Raw genomic sequence first — 17,064 nt, forward strand, 5'->3', positions numbered from 1 at the left:
ATGGAATCTTCTTCATACTGCATTTTTAAGTTCTTTCAGTTTACCACTAAACAACACTTCCTCATTGTCTAATAATTAAAGTTAACATGCACAGTGTCAGATGCTTTGGAAAATGTCTCTGATAATGTAGACCTCTTGCAATGTAGAAGAATGAAGCTTGGCTTTGAAAGGCAAGTAGCATATGCTTGTCCTAAATTGATTTTCAAATCCTCGATGTATTCCTCATCACAATCTTCAACAAGCAGGAGTACTGGTAACCTACTGTCAGTCTCTTCATTGTCCTGTAAGGGTCTAGGCCCAAAACGTCAGCTTTTGTGCTCCTGAGATGCTGCTTGGCCTGCTGTGTTCATCCAGCCTCACATTTTATTAGCATGTGAACAGTGACTGTTTTGATTCTGCTATTCCAAATTTTTCTGCCCCATAGGAGCTGGCGCCTGGGTTTTTTTTAAGTTATTTAAATCTTGGATGGTTTCACCACAAATTCTGATCCTCACCTCCTAACTCTACATTTACATATCTGTAGGAGTCACTGAACACTGGGAGATATAGATGACACTTCCTCAAATGCTGGCCAACTGTCTATGAAGGGGAACTGTGCACTGGATTGGTCAAATCTAAAGGTAACAATTTGCATGAAGGAGGGTTTCAGCAGCAGATAGTCTGAAACCAAGCTGAAGGTGGTGATGTTAGAGAAGAAATGGACAGCCTAAAAAATTGCACAGCACGTTTTGCTTATCTCCGGTTAGATCTCGTAAAAGATCACAGTTAGGAAAATCTCCTCTTTAACAAGCTGAAATGTGCTTTCCATCAATCAATGAGTTTTCCATGTAAGTCATTCTGTGAAAAGTTATAGACACCCTAAACCTCCTACAGCCTGTTGCACATGTAGATATGTCCTGTCCATATTTCTGCTGCTGTACTTTAATTTGCAAAAATTGTGCTTACAGGGCTGAAGCTCAGAATTTTAACAAATGATTCACAAATGTACTTAGCCATGCTTATTTTTCCAATCAACTAAAATCTGTTAAGTCTCTGGGCCTGATGATGTTCATCCTAGAGTGTTAAAAAAATTGGCTGCTGAGATGATAGATGCATTGGTTTCAATCTTTTCAAAATCCCCCCAAGCAACCAACTGGTTGCAAAATAGCAGATTCAACTCTTCTATCCAAGAAAGGAGAGAGACAGAAAGCAGGAAACTACGGACTAGTTATCTTAAGTCTGTCATAGGGAAAATGCTGGAATTTATTATTCTTATTGTTATAGCACTTAGAAAATCTTAATGCAATCAGGCAGAGTCAACATGGCTTTGTGAAAGGAAAACATATTTGACTAAATAATTAGAGCGCTTCAAGAAAGTAACAAGTATTACAGATAAAGGGGACGTAGTGTACTTACATTTCCAAAAGACATTTGGCAAAGTGTCAGGGCAATGTTTACTACCAAAATGCTGATCTGCTAATATAGACAGAGATTTTGTTTGTTTACAGGAAGCAGTGTGTGGATACAAATGGGTCATTTTCAAGTTGGTAGGATGTGACCAGTGGTTTGCCACAGAATGTGACAGGCCTCAATTATTTAGTCTTTCTCATTGACTCAAATGAAGGTAGTGAATGTATGTTTGATAAGTTTATTTTTGATGTATAGTTAAGAATGAAAGTAAGATATGAAGAGGACAGAAAAACTCTGAAGGAATATAGATAAATCATGTGAACGGGGCAAAAAATTTGGTGTTTGAAATAAAACATGGCTAAATGTGCATATACCCACTTTAGGAGAAAGGACAGAAAAACAACATATTATTGAAAGGGACACAGAATGCGGAACCATGAGGTACTGGCCAATCCAAATATCTTCATCCGTGAATACAGATACTACGTGGGTAGACCAAGTAAATAGGAGGCAAATGGGGTCTTTAGTTTTTTTTGCGAGTGAAATGAAATATGAAAGTACAAGATGCTGGAAATCTGAAGTAAAAACAGAATGTCAGAGCAATACTTCTTCAGAATGTTCGGTTCTGATATTCTCAAGAAGAGTCAACCAGAACTCAAAACTTTGACTCTGTTTCTCTCTGCACAGATGCTCCGAGACCACATTTTGCCAAAATTGTACAGACCTTTGGTGAGGCCACATCTGGAGTAGAGTCAAACAGTTCTTTTCATCCAAGCTATTCGTGCCGACCAGCAATCCCAATCTGACCTGGCCTCATTTGCCAGCATTTGGCCCATATCCCTCTAAATCCTTCTCATTCATTTACCCATCCAGATGCCTTTTAAATGGGCTCATAGTATCCACCATTACCACTTCCTCTAGCAACTCATTCCATAAACGCACTACCCTCTGCATGACTCTTCGTCCTCTCACTTTAGATCTATGCCCTCTGGTTTTAGGCTCCCCCACCCTAAGCAAAGAACCTTGTCTATTCACTCTATCCATGCCCCTCTCAATTTTATAAATATCAGTAAGGCCAACCCTCAGCATCTGATGGTCCAGGGATAACAGCTCCAGCCTATTCAGCCTCTCCCTGTAACTCAAACTCTCCAGCTGTGGCAACATCCTTGTAAATCATATCTGCATCCTCCCAAATTTAACAACAACCTTAGAAGGGTGATCAGAATTGTATACAGTATCCTAAAAGTGGCCTCACCAATGTCCTGTACAGCCACAACATGACATCCTAACTCCTAGACTCAATGTTCTGACCAATGAAGGCAAACATGCCAAACACCTTCTTCACTACCCTGTCTACCTGCAACTTTACTTTCAAGGAAGTATGCACCTCCAGCCCTAGGTCTCTTTCTCCGGCAGCATTCCCCAGGGCCCTACCATTGGAATACCGCATGCTGGTTTGGCTTATTGCTGAAAGAGTACAAATGGTGAGATGATGTTCAAAAAAGGTTAATTCAAATGATTTCTAGGAATGGGGGGTAGGGGTTGGAGGGAGCTTTTATCTTATGAAGAAAGGTTGGGCAAGATCAGTTTGTATTCACAGAATAAGGGCATTTCTGGCCAAGCCAACATTTATTGCCCACCCCTAATTGCCCAGAGGGCAGTTGAGAGTCAACCACATTGTTGTGGGTCTGGAGTCACATGTAGGCCAGACCAGGTAAGGATGGCAGTTTCTTTCCCTAAAGGGCATTAGTGAACCAGATGGGTTTTCCCAAAAATCGGCAACGGATTCACGATCATCATTAGACTTTTAATTCCAGATATTTATTGAATTCAAATTCCACCATCTGCTGCGGTAGGATTTGAACCCGGGTCCCCGGAATGTTACATGGGTCTCTGGATTAACAGCCCAGCAATATGCCACAAGGCGATCGCCTCCCTATTAGTGTGGAATCTACCAATGGCCATTATTGATTTATTTTGTTTCTAATGATTGTACAAAAGTTCATTTCCTTTTATGCATACTGTCCATAAACAGCAATAGGGAAAGAAAATTAGAAAAAAATGCATTCACTTTGCGCTTTTCAGACCCTCAGTGAGATGCTATTGGGATTGATTTCTATATTCTCTATGAACTAATGCTCTTTATCTGCTTACACTGAGGTCTGCAGACACTGCCTTAAAACTTGCTGCCTGACTAGAATTAGGTGTAAAACTTTGTAAAAATCCTTATCTTCCTACACCTAAGTAGAAAGACACTGCCTTAAGCTTCCTGCCCGAATAGAATAGTATAGGTATAAACTTTGTAAGTCTTTACCTTCCTGCACAGGAGTATGTGGAAACTGTCTCAAATAGGATTAGGTGGGCAGCATTTGTAAAGGTGTGAGACTTCTGAAATCCTGTAAAGAATGTAACTTCTTTTTCTGCTAAAGGGGCCAGGGCACTGACTTTTGTTCAAGCGACTTGTAATTACGGTCTGCCACTTCGGCAACTTGAAATTGCCTCCTGCTGTTAACAGTCACTTCATAAACGATCGATACTTTATCCTGCTCTCTTTATGTTTTCGATGTAGTAGTTGTGTGTGTACCATGTCATTGTCCGATGTAGTGATTGCTTCATATATCATGCCACTGTGAGATGTACAATTGCTTCATGTATTATGCACTCGATAAGGTATAAAAAGCGGGGACTGTCTGCTGCTCGGGGACAATTACTTACGAGACTCTTAACTCTGTGCCGGGTTGAGCACAGTGGTCCTCCACAGCTTGTACTTGCATTGTAATAAAGGATTTGTGTTTTTCTAAACAGGTCAGTGCCTTGTTATTGCAGCAAGTCTGCAAGGGTCTCCGAAAACGAACCTAACATCAGGACTTCCTAAGGTATTTTAAAGCCAATGAAATACTCCACCTCTTCCTTCCAAAGTTCTCAGTATGTTTCTCACCCCAAGAACATTCACCTTCTCTGCCAAATTATCTTCCAGTTGTTCCCTGGGGAATGTCAATGCCATCCTAATTCTGACTTTAAATGGGTGCAGTCCATTGTACTACAAAATACATGGCAGCCAAACCTTACACAGCAAGTTCACATAAACAGGAATGAGATGATGAGAAGATAAACTGCTGGTTGAAGAATACTGCACATACGTTTTGTTTAGGTGGGTAAAAAACCTTAACATAGTTTTGATTAAGTAAACGCGGAAGCAACAGGGAAAGTCATCATAGTAGTACCAGACCATAGGCCTGCTCTCATTAGAGAGAGACAGCTGGCGGTGGTTTAACCTGAGAGTCACCACACCTCAGGTGAGGGGAGAGATTGGTAAGGAGACTCCTCCACCGTGACCTCAGATATGTGCAAATTGAACCTATCCTGTTGGCATCACAAACCAGCCATCCAGCAAACTGAACTAACTGATCCCCAATTAAAGTCAAGATTAGGACAGCATTGATATTTCCCAAGGAACAGTTGGAAGATAGCTTGGCAGACAGGTTGGATGTGTTTGGGATCAGAAATGTACTGACAATTTTAAAAGGAAGTGATGGAGATAATTGCATCGTCAGTAGATATTCTGATTGTGGCAATTATCTCCTTTAAAAATGTGTTAACATTTTCCAAATGACCAACAGAAACAAATTGAAAGACAAGAAGTAACCTTTTAAGACATTTACTGTAACAAAAAAGATTAAAATTAATATAGGTCAAATATTGATTTATAGGCCTTAGTTAACACATATTTCAAACTGAAGGGAAAGGTTTGATTCACACAAATTAACACAATTACCTCTACTATGTGCTTCTGGAAAATATAGAATTTATTTTGAAAGATGTAGGCATCACTGTGGGTCAGCATTTGTTGCCCGTCCCTAATTTTCCTTGAACTGATAGCCTTACAGACCGTGTCAGAATGTTGTTAAGAGCTCACCACATTTAGATCTGAAGTCACATATAGACCAGACAATGTGAGGAGGGTAAATTTCTTTCCCTGAGGTATATTAGTGAACCGGATTCTTTTTATGGTAATACATACAACAAGGTCATACTACAGAATCTGGAGGTTGGCTTGTGGGAATTACTAATGGAAAGAGAATATTGACTTCCACAAAATCCGTGTTAACTCTAAACAAGACTCTACCAATAGCTTGCATGCATTTACAGAGGCACCATAACTTTTACCAGTGAAAAGGGATAGTGAAGCTCACCATTTTATGTTCCAAGTGGCTCCCAAGTGCCGAGGGCCATTTTTTGAATGATATTCATCTGTAAGCCCATTGAGTGCCTAATGTTTACAATAAAGAAACACCACCCTAGAAGCAATTGTGTATCTCAGGAATTGGGTACCTTTTTCAACACCATCTGAAAACAGATCTATAGTAACATGCCTTGAGCATCAGCTTACATTAAAGTGAATTTCCTAACCAGAGATTATAACCATCAGGAAACTCTGTTGCAAAAAGGGACACCTGGTTCACCGTTTTTAGTGTAACCCTCTGAGACTTTCACCACACAACAATAGCTGCATTGTAGAGGCTCACAGTAACAGGGAACCCTGTTTCACTCTCCTCCTGCATGAGTCCTATCTAGCAGTGGCTGGAGAGAATGGAGGCAGCAAAGCAGCCATGCAAGCTAGAAGCAGAGCTTTAGTAACAGTTGCTGCAATGCATCAGGTAGCCAGGCAAGAGACTCAAGACCCTTTGTGATTCTAGCAGGCTCTCTGCAGAAAACTAGCTTCCACTTTCTGATACAAAGGGTTTTCCACACTATTGATGCTGGAGGCTGTTAACAATTCATATTGAAATGATCTACAGAGGCCAGTACCCCATCACCAAGTCACCCTTCATTTCCACATGGAAAGTCCTTAACACTGATTCAGCTCCCTCAGAGCCAGCTCTCAGAGTGAGCAGAAACTCTTGTCAGTCCTGTTCCTATCTGTCAGCCAGGAAACTCATATCCTATGAGGTCCAACTGGCTGACTTCCCTGCAATCACTACACAAATCAGTTGAGAACAATTTCCCTCCGATTATGACGGATGCCCTCCAAATTTTATCAGGTGCTGCAAGTTCTGATGACTCCAAGGTACCAGTGATTCACGAGTCTTTGCAGCTTGCCTTCACTGCTCAGGCCTTTGAGTATAGGAGTTGGGATGTCATGTTGAGATTTTACAGGATGTTGGTGAAGCATCTTCTGCTGTTTTATGTGCAGTTCTGGACATCCTGCTATAGGAAGGATGTTATTAAACTGGAGAGGGTTCAGAAAAGATTTACCAGGATGTTGCAGGGAATAAAGGGTTTCAGACCTAAAAACAGACTAGAAAGACCGGGACTTTTTCACTGAAGCATAGGAGATTGAGGGGTGACCTTACAGAGGTTTATAAAATCATGAGGGGCAAAGATAAGGTGAATATCAAGGGTTTTTTCTCTAGGGTGGAGGGTTCAAAACTAAGGGGCTAACTTTTAAGGTAAGGTGAAAAAGATTTGAAAAGGATATGAGGGGCAACTTGTTGACAGAGAGTGGTTTGAATGTGAAATTAACTGCAAGAGAATATGGTGGATGCAGGTACAGTTCCAACAATTAATAGAGAATTGGATAAGCACATGAACACAAAAGGTTTAGAGGGATATGGGCCAAATGCTGGCAGGTGGGACTAGTTTGGTTTGGGAATATCATCGATGAGAACTTGTTGAACCAAAGGGTCTGTTTCCATGTTGTTTGACTGTATATATTCACATATTATAAATATATTGTGCAAACATGCCAAAACCTACCAGAACAGAATATGAACACAAACAGTAATCCTCCTCCGCCGCATCTGCTCCCACGATAAGACATTCCACTCCCGCACATCCCAGATGTCCAAGTTCTTTAAGGACCGCAACTTTCCCCCCACGGTGATCGAGAACGCCCTTGACCACGTCTCCCGCATTTCCCGCGACACATCCCTCACACCCAGCCCCCGCCACAACCGCCCCAAGAGGATCCCCCTCGTTCTCACACACCACCCTACCAACCTCCGGATACAACGCATTATCCTCCGACACTTCCGCCATTTACAATCCGACCCCACCACCCAAGACATTTTTCCATCCCCTCCCCTGTTTGCTTTCCGGAGAGACCACTCTCTCCATGACTCCCTTGTTCGCTCCACACTGCCCTCCAACCCCACCACACCCGGCACCTTCCCCTGCAACCGCAGGAAATGCTACACTTGTCCCCACACCTCCTCCCTCACCCCCATCCCAGGCCCCAAGATGACATTCCACATCAAACAGAGGTTCACCTGCACATCTGCCAATGTGGTATACTGCATCCACTGTACCCGGTGCGGCTTCCTCTACATTGGGGAAACCAAGCGGAGGCTTGGGGACCGCTTTGCAGAACACCTCCGCTCAGTTCGCAACAAACAACTGCACCTCCCAGTCGCAAACCATTTCCACTCCCCCTCCCATTCTCTAGATGACATGTCCATCATGGGCCTCCTGCACTGCCACAATGATGCCACCCGAAGGTTGCAGGAACAGCAACTCATATTCCGCCTGGGAACCCTGCAGCCATATGGTATCAATGTGGACTTCACCAGTTTCAAAATCTCCCCTTCCCCTACTGCATCCCTAAACCAGCCCAGTTCATCCCCTCCCCCCACTGCACCACACAACCAGCCCAGCTCTTCCCCCCCACCCACTGCATCCCAAAACCAGTCCAACCTGTCTCTGCCACCCTAACCGGTTCTTCCTCTCACCCATCCCTTCCTCCCACCCCAAGCCGCACCCCCCGCTACCTACTCACCTCATCCCACCTCCTTGACCTGTCCGTCTTCCCTGGACTGACCTATCCCCTCCCTACCTCCCCACCTACACTCTCTCCACCTATCTTCTTTACTCTCCATCTTCGGTCCGCCTCCCCCTCTCTCCCTATTTATTCCAGTTCCCTCCCCCCATCCCCCTCTCTGATGAAGGGTCTAGGCCCGAAACGTCAGCTTTTGTGCTCCTGAGATGCTGCTTGGCCTGCTGTGTTCATCCAGCCTCACATTTTATTATCTTGGAATTCTCCAGCATCTGCAGTTCCCATTATCTCTGAGTAATCTTACCAAATAACTGTACAGTCTTCATTAAAACAGTGTCTTGTTCAAAAAACATCTTAAATTGAAAAATCACTTCAAGGAAGAGTTGTTTTTTTTCAAACTTGTGCATATAAAAAGAAACCAAAGCTTGGAAAGAAAGTTTAAAATGATTCAGAAGTTCAAGTCACCCTCCAGCAGCAAAAAAAGACCGAGATTAAAATGATATAAGCTGTGTAAAACTTGCTACACCCTTTGGCAAAATGAATGGAACAAATATTTGCAAAACACAGAAAAGTTAACCCTTTCTCTGATGAAGGGTCTAGGCCCGAAACGTCAGCTTTTGTGCTCCTGAGATGCTGCTTGGCCTGCTGTGTTCATCCAGCCTCACATTTTATTATCTTGGAATTCTCCAGCATCTGCAGTTCCCATTATCTCCTTTCTAGTGAGAGTTCCTTTTTCATTTGGTACACAACCTTTGTATTGTGTGTGTAAATTTATACACTGAGAATTATTAAATATTAAATTTCTGAACTAATATAAATAATCAGACAAATTAACCTGTCAGGCTCCTATACAGAGGCACAATGAATTTTTGGCTTTTTGTTTAGATAATCGCAGATCATGATTTCCAGGATCACATCAGTATAAGGAGGTGGGAGCACTCTGCATAGTCTACTTTACAGGGAGAGCAGACAGCACTTCAGACGTCCTGCCAGCATCCTCACTCGGCACAAATGTTGCCAAGCTACCATCTTTAAAGGTACTGCATTTGATTTAAAGATCCCTTAAAGATCATAAATTTCTCAGCATTTAAAAGTTCCATGAATTTCAGCCTTAAATAAACTCGACACCTGTGCACTAAAGGTGGGGAACTAAATTGTCCGGACTTGCCAACGTACAAATTGAGAAACGATGGAACAATATGGTAGGAGTGCACTGTCATTTCGGTCCAAGTATTCCATGGGTCACCAGAAAGAATAAAAATGTTACACCCAGGCCCTGACACAGTCAATCGTACATTTTCACTACCCTAAAGTTAGAATGAAGAGTTCCATCAACAAAGTTTCTTTAACTAAATTAGAGAGGGTGCAGAAAAGTTTTACAAGGATGTTAACGGGACTGGAGGGTTTGAGTTATAAGGGGATGCTGGATAGGCTGGGACTTTCATTGGAGCACAGGAGATTGAGGGATGACCTTACACAGGTTTATAAAAACATGAGGTGCATAGGTAAGGTGAATAGCAAAGGTCTTTTCCCCAGGGTAGGAGAATTCTAAACCAAAAGGCATAAGTTTAAGGCCAGACGGGGAAAAGGATTTAAATGAGACCTGAAGGGCAACTGTTTCACACAGAGTGAGGAGCTGATAGATGCAGGTACAGTCACAACATTTGAAAGAAATTTGGACAGGTACATGAAGAGGAAAGATTTAGAGGGAACTGCAGATGCTGGAGAGTCCAAGATAATAAAGTGTGAGGCTGGATGAATATTGGTCATACGCAGGCAACTGACACTTAATTTAGTTTGGAAAATTTGGTAGGCATGGACAATTTGGGACAGATGGTCTGTTTCCAAGCTGTCAGACCTGCTGAATTCCTTCAGCAATTTTTGTTTTGTTCGGAACTGTGTGAACATTTCTGTCTCTAATGTAAAAGTGCCATGGCAGACCAACCTAAACTGAATATTCCTGTTTCCGTAACTGGAACTGATAAAATAATTTGGAACAAGTTACTATTTTAAGCACTCAAAGGGAATAATTTAATAGGTAATAAAATTTTCATTTGACAAAATGAAAAACCAACAGAGAAACAATCTAGGAATAAGGTTTTGCTCAGGGAAAAGTGCATTGAATATTGATATATCCTGACAATGAACAATACTGCTGTATTTGAGATAATTTTGAAATAATAACATTTCAAGCACATTGGTAGAGGATTACTTCTAAGGCATAAAAGGTCATTTTGAAAACAAATAATTTTAGTAACTGGAACCATTGGGAGGACATGACTTTTAAAGATATTATGAGAAAATTGGTTGGAGGGTGGAGTTTTTGACAGCATCTACATGTTAGTTAATGGGATATCCCACTTGGAAAAGGTGATAGAGATAGGAATATCACTCCACAAGATAGGAATTGAAATAATTCACCCTGGCTGTAACTCAATGTAGGATATCCATTTATCATCTATGTACATCATAATGAAAGTCAGGAATGTGAATGCTGAATGTAAATTATAGCTTTCTCACGGAGAAAATAGTAGCTTGAAGTTATGATTACGAACATGTAGGAGAACAAAATCTGATAGTCTGGGCACTGCGCAAGATGTCAGAACAATGTTGGAGGAGCCAAGGAACAATTCTTACATTAGCCCAGTGATCCAGTTGCTGGAACAGGTATTTAGTCAATAAATCTGGAAAATAAGGCTAGTCTCAGTAATGGAAACCATAACAATTATCAATGATTGTTGTAAAACTCCATCTGGTTCATTAATATCCTTCAGGAATGGAAATCTGCCATTGTTACCTGATCTGGCCTTCTTCTGATTCCAGATCCACAACAATGTAGTTGACTCTTAACTGGAATCTATCTTTCTATCAAGGGATGTGGGTGCAACAAGTAAGGTTAGCACTGGTGACCCTTCCCAAATGCCCTTCAAAGAACAGCTTTGATTAGATTAGATTCCCTACAGTGTGGAAACTTCGGCCCAACAAGCCCACACTGCCCCTTGAAGCATCTGACCCAGACCCATCCCCCTATAACCCACACACCCAAACACTACGGGCAATAGCGAGTTTTGAGAAGATTTGTAGCTCAGGTTGAGGTTCTGGATGTGAGTTTGCTCACTGAGCTGGAAGGTTAGTTTTCAGACGTTTCGTCACCATTCTAGGTAACATCATCAGTGAGCCTCCGACAAAAAAAAACTAACCTTCCAGCTCAGCGAGCAAACTCACAACCAGAACTACGGGCAATTTAGCATGGCCGATCCACCTAGCCAGCTCATCCTCTGATCATCTTGTATGTCTCTATCAGGTCACCTCTTAACCTTCTTCTCTCTAATGAAAACAGCCTCAAGTCTCAGCCTTTCCTTGTAAGACCTTCCCTCTGTACCAGGCAACATTCTGGTAAATCTCCTGAATACTCTTTCCAATGCTTCCACATCCTTTCTATAATGCAGCAACCAGAACTGTATGCAATACTCCAAGTGCGGCCACACCAGAGTTTTGTACAGCTGCAACATGAACTCATGGCTCTGAAACCCAATCCCTCTAAGAATAAAACCTAGCACACTGTACACCTTCTTAATAATCCTATCAACCTGGGTGGAAACTTTCAGGGATCTATGTACATAGACACCGAGATCTCTCTGCTTATCCACACTACCAAGAATCTTACCATTAGCCCAGTAATCTGTATTCCTGTGACTCCTTCCAAAGTGAATCACCTCACACTTTTCCGTATTAAACTACATTTGCCACCTCTCAGCCCATTTCTGCAACTTATCTATGCCCCTCTGTAACCTGCAACATCCTTCCGCACTATCCACAACTCCACCGCCTTTAGCGCCATCCGCAAATTTACTAACCCATCTTTCTCTGCCCTCATCCAGGTCATTTACAAAAGTGACAAACAACAGTGGCCCTAAACAGATCCTTGCAGTACACCACTAGTAACTGAACTCCAGGATGAACATTTCCCATCAGCCACCACCCTCTGTCTTCTTACAGTTAGCCAATTTCTGATCCAAACCATTAAATCATCCCCAATCCCATGACTCCGAATTTACTGCAATAGCCTACCGTGGGGAACCTTATCAAACGCTTTACTGAAGTCCATATATACTGCATCAACCGCTTTACCTTCATCCACCTGTTTGATCACCTTCTCAAAGAACTCAATAAGGTTTGTGAGGCAGGACCTACCCTTCACAAAACCATGTTGTCTATCCCTAATCAAATTATTCCTTTCTAGATGATTATAAATCCTATCTCTTATAATCCTCTCCAATCCTTAACCCACAGCCGAAGTAAGGCTCACTGGTCTATAATTACCCGGGTTGTCTCTACTCCCCTTCTTGAACAAGGGGACAACATTTGCTATCCTCCAGTCTTCTGGCACTATTCCTATAGACAATGACGACATAAAGATCAAAGCCAAAGGCTCTGCAATCTCCTCCCTAGCTTCCCAGAGAATCCTAGGATACATCCCATCCGGCCCAGGGAACTTATCTGTTTTCACACCTTCCAGAATTGGTAACACCTCCTCTTTGTGAACCTCAATCCCATCTAGTCTAATAGCTTGTATCTCAATATTCTCCACAAATTGTTGAATTTCTTATAGCACTTTGTTTTACTTAATGCATTTACAACTCAGAGCTTACCTTAAAATCTGTGCCTGGCAAACCTGTATAGCAACATTGTTAAGTATTAACAGAAACACATATAATCAAAGCCGGCATTTCAGACGTCAGCAAATTGCAGAGACTCTGCAGCATGGGGACTGGCCGAATTAATCAGTGCAGTGCTGTTTGTGGCACAAAAGTTTCGATATTCTCGTGATTCATCTGATTTTGTCAACATTACAAAAGGATATGGGAAAGGCATTCCTGAATCTGCTGAAATTTTTTTTTAATCACATTAACTTCTCCCTAAAAGAACAATGATATTATTCTTTTACTGGAGGAATGCATTCTTGCTATAGTCCCACTACTCCATGGGTCACAAACTAAAATAAAAATATGCCTTCCAGTAACCATGGTAAACAATTACATACCTTTCCTGTGAATGGTTTAAACAAAAAGATCAACCAGATGTCTTAATGTTCAGAATGTTTCAATAAGATCACCAATCATTCTTCTCAATCCTGTTGAAAAAAGACCTAAGCTGTTTATCTGTTTACGAAAACTCAGCTCCTTGATCCCAGAAATCAGTCTAGTGAATCTGTTTTGAACTGCCTCTCACACCAGTACGTCCTTTCTTAAATACAGGGACATGTGCTGCAGGTAAGGACTTATACAAACCCTGCTCAGCAATAACTTGCTCAGTGGCGCCTGGTTTGGGTTCCACCAGGGCCGCTCAGCTCCTGATCTCATTACAGCCTTGGTTCAAACACAGGCAAAAGAGCTGAATTCCAGAGGTGAGGTGACAGTGACAGCGCTTGACATCAAGGCTGCATTCGCCTGAGTGTGACCTCAAGGAGCCCTAGCAAAACAGATATCAAGGTCAAACTCTACCTGACCCATATGAAGATGAGATAACATGGTGTAGAGCTGGATGAACAGCATTAGAGGAGCAGGAAGGCTGACGTTTCAGGTCGAGACCCTTCTTCAGAAAAAGAAAAGGAAGATGGTTGTGTTTTTTGGAGGTCAGTAATCTCTAGAGGAGTTCCTAGGCCCAACCACCTTCAGCTGCTTCATCAAGACCTTCCCTCTGTCATAAGGTCAGAAGTGGGGATGTTCGCTGATGATTGCACAACGTTCAGTGCCATTCACAACTCCTTGGATTCTGAAGCAGCCCATGTGCACAAGGCACAAGTCAGGAGTGCTCACCACTTGCCTGGATGGCTGCAGCTCCATTAACACTTTATAGAGTTGGCACCATCCAGGACAAAACAGCCCACTTGATTGGCACCACATCCATAAGTATCCACTCCCTCCACCACCAATGCTCAATAGCAGCAGTGTGTACAATCTACAAGATGCACTGCAGAAATTCACCAAAGACCCTCAGACAGCACCTTCCAAACCCACACTCACTTCCATTTAGAAGGACAAGGGCAACAAATATATGGGAACACCATCCCCTTCAAGTTCTCCTCCAAGCCACTCACCATCCTGACTTAGAAATATGTCACCGTTCCTTCACTGTCACTGGGTAAGATCCTGGAATTCTATCCCAAACGGCATTGTGGGTCAATACGATGCAGGTGGACTGCAGCAGTTAAAGAAGGCAGCTCACCCCCACCTTCTCAAGGGCAAGTCCTGAAGGCTATAAATGTTTGCCAGTCACCAACACTCACATCCCATAAAATGAGTAAATACAAAAAATCTGGAAAATTTGTCAAGAATGAATTTTCTTTCCAAGCATGTTGACTCTGTTTGATTGCATTAAGTTTTTCTAAATTTTCTGCTATTTCTGCAGTTTCTCCAAAACATTCCTAATGATAAAGATTAGGCTACCTGGCCTATGGTTTCCTCCCTTCCCTTCTTGATTAGGGATGCCACATTAGCAGTTTTCCAAACCATTAGAAGCATCCTGGAATATAATGAATTTGATTTTGACCAATGCCCCACTGTTTCTGCAGCCATTCCTTTTCATACCCTTCAATGCAGGCAATAAGGTTCTGGTGTCTTGTCTCCCATGAGTCCCATTAGATTCCCAAATAGTTTGTCCCTTTTGATGGAGACTGTTACAAGACCTTTTCTTCCATTAGAACTTTGCTTATTATCTTTTATGGTAGAAAATGGCGCTGTCCTCCCATTGAAGATTGATGCAAAATATTGGTTTAAATTATCTGCCATTTCCCTGCTCCCCATTATTAATTCCCCAATTGCAAATTCCAAGGGACCTCGATTGGGTTTAGTTACTCTTTGTAGAGGCTCTTGCTGTTTGTTTTTATTTTTCTTGCCAACTTACTTCCATAATCAATTTTATCTCTTTTAATTAGCTTTTTTGGTCATCTACTAGTAATTCCTAACCTTCTGGCCTGCTACTGATCCTGAGTGCTTTGTTGCCATGGATGGTTCATCTGTTTAACCAGGATAATTTTTGCCAAGTGTTATGAAATATCTGCTGAAATGCCTGTCATTGCTCAGCCACTGACCTTCTCCTTTGTCTATATCTCCGACCTGCTTTAGACAACTCTTTCTTCACACTTCTGTAATTGCTCTTATTTAAGTTGAAGAGACTGCTTTAAGACCCATGGGGCTTTCCGTCAAACTGAATTTGAAATTCCACGGTGTTGTGATTGCTACCCACAGAGAATCCCTAACTATCTTTTATTAACGATACCTCATTACATATCATTAGACCTGAATAGCGTGTTCCTGAGTAGATTCTGCAATGTCCTACTCAAAGAAACAATTTTTGGAACACTCTACAATTTGTCTTCCATGTTACCCTTGCCCATTTGATTTATTCAGTCCTTGTGCAGGTTTAAATTTCCTATGACAATTGTGGTGCCCTGCTTACAAACACATTATTTCCTGATTTACACTTTGTCTCACTGTGAGATAACTCTTCAGAGGTAGATGACTCCTAATCGTGACTTCTTTCCTTCGCCATTCGTTATTCCCACATCATGATTTATTATACCGACATCAGAATTCGCTATTGCCCTGATACTCCTTTTATTAACCAACATTTTTAAAAAATACTTTTTCTTTCTGCCTCTGTTTATGAGAACTTTGAATACCCTTGAAAAGACATTTGGATGAGTACATAAATAGGAAAGATTGAGAAGGATATGGGCCAAATGCAGTCAGGTGGGACGAGTTTAGTTTGGGAACATGGTTGGCCAGGACTGGTTTGACCAAAGGGTCTGTTTCTGTGCTCTATAACTCTATGACTGTCACTCACCTCACAACTGGAATTCAGCTCTTTTGTCCATGTTTGAACTAAAGCTGTACTGGGATCAGGAGCTGAGTGACCCACGCAGAACCCAAATTGGGCATCACTGCGCAGGGGTTGCTTGATAGCACTGTTGATAACACCTTCCATCACTTTACTGATGACTGAGAGTAGAGTGATGAAGTGGTAACTGGCCGGGTGATTTGTTGTGTGAGTGATAATGGGAACTGCAGATGCTGGAGAATCCAAGATAATAAAATGTGAGGCTGGATGAACACAGCAGGCCCAGCAACATCTCAGGAGCACAAAAGCTGACGTTTCGGGCCTAGACCCTTCATCAGAGAAGGGGATGGGGTGAGGGTTCTGGAATAAATAGGGAGAGAGGGGGAGGCGGACCGAAGACGGTGAGAAAAGAAGATCGGTGGAGAGGAGAGTATAGGTGGGGACGGAGGGAGGGGATAGGTCAATCCAGGGAAGACGGACAGGTCAAGGAGGTGGGATGAGGTAGTAGGTAGGAGATGGAAGTGCGGCTTGGGGTGGGAGGAAAGGATGGGTGAGCGGAAGAACAGGTTAGGGAGGCAGAGACAGGCTGGACTGGTTTTGGGATGCAGTGGGTGGAGGGGAAGAGCTGGGCTGGTTGTGTGGTTCAGTGGGGGGAGGGGACGAACTGGTTGGTTTTGGGATGCGGTGGGGGAAGGGGAGATTTTGAAGCTGGTGAAGTCCACATTGATACCATATGGCTGCAGGGTTCCCAAGCGGAATATGAGTTGCTGTTCCTGCAACCTTCGGGTGGCATCATTGCGGCACTGCAGGAGGCCCATGATGGACATGTCATCTAGAGAATGGGAGGGGGAGTGGAAATGATTCGCGGCTGGGAGGTGCAGTTGTTTATTGCGAACCGAGCGGAGGTGTTCTGCAAAGCGGTCCCCAAGCCTCCGCTTGGTTTCCCCAATGTAGAGGAAGCCACACCGGGTACAGTGGATGCAGTATACCACATTGGCAGATGTGCAGGTGAACCTCTGCTTAATATGGAAAGTCATCTTGGGGCCTGGGATGGGGGAGAG

The 17,064-nt window shown here is 42.7% G+C and overlaps 1 protein-coding gene across 1 annotated transcript in view; it reads left to right on the forward strand.

Annotated features, from left to right (window-relative positions):
• Positions 1-1,825: 1,825 nt before the first annotated feature.
• LOC132210884 (testis-expressed protein 2-like) overlaps positions 1,826-17,064 on the forward strand; it is a 33,290-nt gene continuing 18,051 nt past the window's right edge. Inside the window, exon 1 of the mRNA XM_059653856.1 lies at positions 1,826-1,830. Coding sequence (XP_059509839.1) covers positions 1,826-1,830 — 5 coding nt within the window. The remainder of the gene's footprint in view (positions 1,831-17,064) is intronic.

Source organism: Stegostoma tigrinum, chromosome 22 (genome assembly GCF_030684315.1).
Source record: "Stegostoma tigrinum isolate sSteTig4 chromosome 22, sSteTig4.hap1, whole genome shotgun sequence".
Classification (NCBI taxonomy): Eukaryota; Metazoa; Chordata; class Chondrichthyes; order Orectolobiformes; family Stegostomatidae; genus Stegostoma; species Stegostoma tigrinum.